This window comes from Eretmochelys imbricata, chromosome 2 (assembly GCF_965152235.1).
Source record: "Eretmochelys imbricata isolate rEreImb1 chromosome 2, rEreImb1.hap1, whole genome shotgun sequence".
Lineage (NCBI taxonomy): Eukaryota > Metazoa > Chordata > Testudines > Cheloniidae > Eretmochelys > Eretmochelys imbricata.
In genome coordinates this window covers 94,954,177-94,960,787 of record NC_135573.1, presented here as the reverse complement: position 1 = coordinate 94,960,787, position 6,611 = coordinate 94,954,177, and the positions used below count along the sequence as shown (strand labels likewise).

The following is a 6,611-nucleotide window of genomic DNA, read 5'->3' as shown; positions in this document are numbered from 1 at the left end:
AGCAGCTAGAGCCGCTCCCCCAGGCAAAAGGGCATTGCAGCCCGCCGCAGGGGTAGCTAACTCCTCTGGGGAGCATTGCTGTGCTTTCTCCCTGCCGGACCCGCGCCCTCTCTCCCCGCGTCCGGCGATTATTTTATAGCACCGGCTGCCCCCCGCCCCGGTCCGCTTGCTGGCTCTGGGGAGCAGTTTGAAACTATTGGAGAGAGCGAGCGAGACGCGATCTGCCGGCACTTGTAATGATCTTTATGAACCACCCCCAGAAGTCAGTCCCCGCGTTGGTGAAGGGGGCGGGCCCCCTGGCCCCGTTGCGCGGCCGAGCTGTCTGACAAGTAGCTGAAGTTCACGCGGTCCTGTCTGAAGTTGAGATCTCAGAGCAAAGCACACGGAGAAGAGCCGAGGGCGCCCGGGAGGACGGCGCTGCAGCCTGCTGTTTTCTTTTCAGCACTTTTCTCCGCTCTTCTGCCCCAAGCCCCGGTGCTCTGTCCGCATGGAGCGGGAGACTGACGAGAGAGACTGCTAAGGTAAGCTGATGGCCTTGTATTTTAAAACTTGCATAAGTGCAAAAAGAGGAGAGCTGGGGAGGATTTGGTCGCAGAAGTAGCGTGAGAGGTCAGCTGAGACTATCCCTGATGCGTTTAACATATGTACAGTTTGCAACCGAAACTTGTTAAGTTGTCCAAACCAAACATAAGCAAAAGGAGAAATTCTGCTGTGCACTAATTGGTTCATAGCGCCCTCTGATGGCTTCAGTCAAATATACACTATGTGGCCGCACTGGTAAGGAGTATACAGTGCACATGGAGTAATAACCAACTTTTGATATATGTTCCCTTAAGGAGAAGAGCCCTAGGAAAAACAGGCTTCACCCTTAGAAGCAGGGCATCTAGTATATGTGCTTGTATGATTTAGGTTCTGTAAAAATAAAGGGTTGAGAAACTTGGGAAAATGTTAATATCTTGACTTTTTTTAAGTGATAAGGAGAATATACAGACACATACTAGAACGATTGTTTGGAAGGGAAGCCTGTTCTTTCTTTCTAATGGAGTATTACAATTGCATTAGTTCACGTGAACTCTGCTAATGTAAAAAGATAAAATAATTTCTCAGGCCTTGCAGTTTCAGACAACTTGGAAAAAGTAAAAATAAAATAGAAACTCAGGTAATGAGTTAATTCTGCTTTGATCCTGAAGCTAATTTAGTGAGCAGACTTTGACAAGCTTGTTCTTTTATTGCTCCTTTATAGCCTTAGCATTTACTGTAGATGAGAACCTGGAAATTCTTTGTGATGCATTTTAAATATTTGTAGAATATATTTTTAGATCTATACTACATCAGAGAACTTTTTTTTTTTTTTTGTTTCCACAGAAAGGATCAAATATGCAAAGCCAACAGAAAACGGAAACAGCTCTTTTGGTGGAAAAACACTGGCTTTGTGCCCCGTCCAAGTGTTTTACTTTTACTTCATGATGGGAAGAGTAGAATCATCAGAACCATTGAGACATAGGGTGGATTTCACTAGTTGAAGATGAAATGAAGATAAATAGAAAATGACATGAGAGCATATTGTGTATTTTATGAGTATTCATCCAAACAAACCTTCCACAAATAGACATGAACAGGAATTAGAAATGTATATTTTTCCAGAGAGAGAGAGAGAGAGGCTAATGGAGAAATTTTGTTCTTTTCCTCCCCCATTTTCACCCTCTCAAGCCTATGAAGAAGAAAATGTTGTATACAAATGAGAGAACAGGAAGGCTAAGGAGATTAAATTTAACATCTGAGTCTATTGTAGAAAGTACTGAGCATTTCTACTTCAGCAAAAACAAAACATTGTTCTGAATAGCTGTTATGATTTCATCATCAGTGCAGTTTTTTCCTACTCTGGGAATGGCATTTTATCAGAGTGTGAGAGGGAAAGATTTTTGTGTGAATTCAGTTATTTTAAATTCAAGTTTTGGGGTCTTTTGCTTTTCAGCAAAAAAGATACTACGTTTTTTAGTCCCTTGAGTTGTGTAATCAGACTGTGTTTCACATGAAAAATGTAGCGACTTTACCTTCCCTTTAGTTTTATGTGTTATGCTTTACCATTGTAGCTGTGCAAAGGACAGACAGACAAGGCACCTGTGGTTCAACTTTTCAGAAATCCTTTGTTTTGTTTTCCGTACTGTACTTCAGATTGCAAATAGGCTGAGCAGCGAGTCTATCTTATTCTTTTCTTTTTAAGCAGAAATGCCTTAAATGCACACTGTTATATTAGCTGGATCAACATTTAACATCTGAACACTGTGTTTTGTAAAGATGTTTGCTTGAAGGGAAGGAACTGTCTAATGGATCATGGCTCTTATGTTTACAGTACATATTTTATTCCTAGGGTTAGCGATGTTTGCTCTCTCCACTTTTGAAGACTCTGTGAGCAATTACTCTGACTGGGTGACTTTCACAGAAAATATGGATCAGTATGAGAAACAGAAACTGCAAGATTTCAGTGCTGACGAGAAGCTGAAAAAAGCTGTTCTTCATCCAAGCTTATATTTTGATGCTGAAGATATCCAAGCACTGAGGCAAAAGTCTCATACAAGCCACTTACATCTGTTCAGAGCTATCAGAGGTGCAGTAATGGTTATGCTGTCCAACCCATCATACTACCTACCTCCACCCAAGCATGCTGATTTTGCTGCAAAGTGGAATGAGATTTATGGTAACAATCTGCCTCCCTTAGCTTTTTATTGTTTGCTATGCCCGGAAGATAAAGCTGCCTTTGATTTTGTTCTAGAATACATGGACAGAATGGCTGGCTACAAAGACTGGCTGGTTGAGAATGCTCCAGGAGATGAAGTGCCACTTGGCCACTCCTTAACAGGTTTTGCCACTGCTTTTGACTTCTTATATAGCTCACTGGATAACATCAGAAGACAAACATATCAAAAGAAGATATGGGTTGTGAGTGAGGAAATGTATGAATATTCAAAAGTCCGCTCATGGGGAAAGCAACTTCTCCATAACCACCAAGCCACTAATATGCTAGCACTGCTCACAGGCGCCCTGGTTACTGGGGTGGACAAAAAGTCTCAGACAAATATTTGGAAACATGCTGTGGTTGATGTGATGGAAAAAACCATGTTTCTGCTCAATCACATTGTAGATGGCTCTTTGGATGAAGGAGTAGCTTATGGCAGTTACACAGCTAAGTCAGTAACCCAATATGTTTTCCTGGCCCAGCGCCATTTTGGTATTAATAACCTAGAAAACAATTGGCTGAAAATGCACTTTTGGTTTTATTATTCCACATTGTTACCAGGTTATCGGAGGACTGTGGGCATAGCAGATTCTAATTATAACTGGTTTTATGGCCCTGAAAGCCAGTTGGTTTTCCTGGATAAATTTGTAATGAAGAATGGAGCTGGCAATTGGCTGGCACAACAGATTAGAAAGCACAGGCCCAAGGATGGCCCAATGGTGCCATCCACTGCACAAAGGTGGAGCACACTTCACACTGAATACATCTGGTATGCTGCGGAACTAACTCCCCAACCTCCCCCTGACTATGGCACTGCTAAGATGCATGTGTTTCCTAACTGGGGGGTTGTTACTTATGGGGCTGGGTTGCCAAATACTCAGACCAACACCTTTGTGTCTTTTAAATCTGGAAAGCTTGGTGGCCGTGCAGTCTATGACATAGTTCACTTTCAGCCATATTCCTGGATTGATGGGTGGAGGAGTTTTAATCCAGGGCATGAACATCCAGATCAGAACTCCTTTACTTTTGCCCCCAATGGACAGGTGTTTGTATCTGAGGCCCTGTATGGACCCAAGTTCAGCCACTTGAATAATGTACTGGTGTTTGCTCCATCTCCTACAAGTCAGTGTAATCAACCTTGGGAGGGACAACTTGGGGAGTGTGCACAGTGGCTTAAGTGGATTGGTGATGAGGTTGGAGACTCAGCTGGGGAGATTATAACAGCCTCTCAGTATGGGGAGATGATGTTTGTGAGTGGTGAGGCAGCATCTGCCTACTCTTCTGCAATGAAACTGAAAAGCGTGTATCGTACTTTGCTACTCCTAAATGCTCAGACATTGCTAGTAGTAGACCATATTGAGAAGGAGAAAGACTCTCCCCTCAGCTCTGTCAGTGCCTTCTTTCATAATCTTGACATTGATTTTAAATATATACCCTATAAGTTTATGAACAAATATAGTGGAGCCATGATGGATGTGTGGGATGCTCACTACAAGATGTTTTGGTTTGATCATCATGGGAGTAGTCCTGTTGCCAGGATACAAGAGGCAGAGCAAGCAGCAGAGTTCAAAAAGCGGTGGACTCAGTTCATAAACGTCACCTTTCCTATGAAAACCACTGTTACAAGAATCGCATATGTGTTCTATGGACCATATGTTAATGTTTCTAACTGCAGATTCATAGATGATTCCAAATATGGAGTTCAAATTTTTCTAAACGTCAACAACAGTGAAAATATTGTCTCCATTGTGACTGAATATCACAGTCTGAGGACAAGGTTCAATTATTTGGGATTTGGTGGCTTTGCCAAAGTAGCTGATCAAAACAAAGTTATCAAATTTGGTCTAGGCACTGAAGCTGTACGAGAGCAGATAACAAATAATAGAGCAATTTTCCCGTTTGGATTCAAAATAAATATAATAGCAGGATTAGTTTTAGGCATTAGTTTGGTAATACTGGCTTTTCAGTGGCGGTTTTACATTTCCTTCAGCAAACTGTTGCGCTGGATACTAATACTGGTTATCACACTGTGGTTCATTGAACTGGTGGATGTATGGAGCACTTGCACTCAGCCTATTTGTGCAAAATGGAGCAGTGACATCATAAATGTAGACCCCGATACAGGCAATACAGCCAAACAGTTAGAAGGAAACCCTGTTGTTTTGCCAGATGTTGTAATTACCTCACTTCCCAGTTCCGGGGCAGACATTTTAAAGCAACTTTTTTTTAACAGCAGTGATTTCATATACATCAGGATCCCTACAACTTACCTTGATATCCCTGAAACTGAATTTGAAATGGACTCATTCGTAGATGCATGTGAATGGAAGGCATCTGATATCCAAAGTGGCCGTTTCCGTCTACTCCGAGGCTGGCTCCAATCCCTAGTCCAAGATACAAAACTTCATTTACAAAATATTCATTTACATGAAGCCAGCAGAAGTAAATTAGCTCAGCATCCTCCCTTAGGTAAGGATAAAAAGAGAAGATCCAGAAAGAAAGAGTCTCTGTCAGAACAAAGAAGCACAACAAGAGGAAGATTAGACAAAGATGCTGAATACATTAGGGAACTGAGGAGACACCTTGCCTATTATCCAAATGCACGTCCTGTGCTTAGTTTAAGTAGTGGGAGCTGGACATTAAAGCTTCCTTTCTTTCAAGAAATCATAGGTCCCTCAATGAGGGCATTGTATGTAGTAAGGGACCCTCGGTCATGGATCTACTCAATGTTGTATAAAAGTAAACCAAGCCTTTACTCCTTGAAAAATGTTCCACAGCACTTAGCTATGCTGTTTAAAGTGGAAGGCGGGAAAGAGAAGTGTGGTTTAAATTCAGGCTATGCCTTTGAATATGAATCACTGAGGGAAGAACTCTTGGATTCTAGGTCAAATGCAGTTTCTGTGCTGTCCCATTTGTGGCTAGCAAACACAGCAGCAGCGCTGCGAGTAAACGGGGATCTGCTGCAGGCAAATTATCAGCTGGTCAAGTTTGAAGATATTGTGAGCTCTCCTCAGAAGACAGCTGAAGCAATTTATGCTTTCCTTGGTATTCCTCTGTCTCCTGCTAGCTTAAACCAAATATTGTTTGCCACCTCCACCAATCTTTTCTACCTTCCTTATGAAGGTGAAATATCACCAACTAGTATTCATGCCTGGGAACAAAATATGCCTATTGAAGAAGTTAGACTGATTGAGGACATCTGCTGTACCTTGATGGACCGCTTAGGATACCCAAAGTTTACAGTTTAAGTGCTGCAGGTCAGCAGTAGTTTGCACTAATGATCCCCAACTCCTCATTGTGTGAATAAGAATTAGAGAAGTTTGTTTATTCTTGTAAAATGTGTGTACAGTCTGTTACATGCAGAAAGATTTATTTAAAAAAACAGATATTTGTTCTAGCCGGATTTTAAAAAAACAAAAACTTATAACTACTTTTGCTGCCTTTAAAATAAAGCTGTGTGAACCTTTACAAATCTGCCAGCTGGGGAATGGATAGGTCAAGGGATTGGTAATAAACTATGGAGCCTTGCACTTCCAGGTGAACAATTTGACTCCAGCTCAGGTGGGTAGTTGCCCAAAGTAGTTACCATCTGAAGACTGTTTAGTAACCTACATGAAATGAGTTGGTGGTCTCAGCCCAGTTCGTAATGGTAGTGCCCTTGGGATCAGATTTGCAGGTATGTTCTGGCCACTTGCTACTCCAATGGTGCAAAGTAGCCATACACTCAGTAAAACTGGGGTCTAAATCTGTTGTTCATCACTTGAGTTGGCGTACTGGAAAATCTGGCTCCTTATTAGCCGTCTCAGCAGACAGGCCAAGGACTGACGAGGCATAGCAACTGAATGACATGTGATATGGTTCCTCCACGTCAGAA

General features: G+C 42.0%; 1 protein-coding gene across 1 annotated transcript; it reads left to right on the top strand.

Annotated features, from left to right (window-relative positions):
* Window positions 1–2,334: 2,334 nt before the first annotated feature.
* Window positions 2,335–5,985, top strand: DSEL (dermatan sulfate epimerase like). The gene has a single exon (XM_077809074.1). The coding sequence runs from the start codon at window positions 2,335–2,337 to the stop codon at window positions 5,983–5,985; it is 3,651 nt and encodes a 1,216-aa protein (XP_077665200.1).
* The last annotated feature ends 626 nt before the right edge of the window (window positions 5,986–6,611 follow it).

Excerpts from the sequence above, each read along its gene's own strand:
- DSEL (XM_077809074.1), top strand. The coding sequence starts at position 2,335 with ATGGCTCTTATGTTTACAGTACATATTTTATTCCTAGGGTTAGCGATG.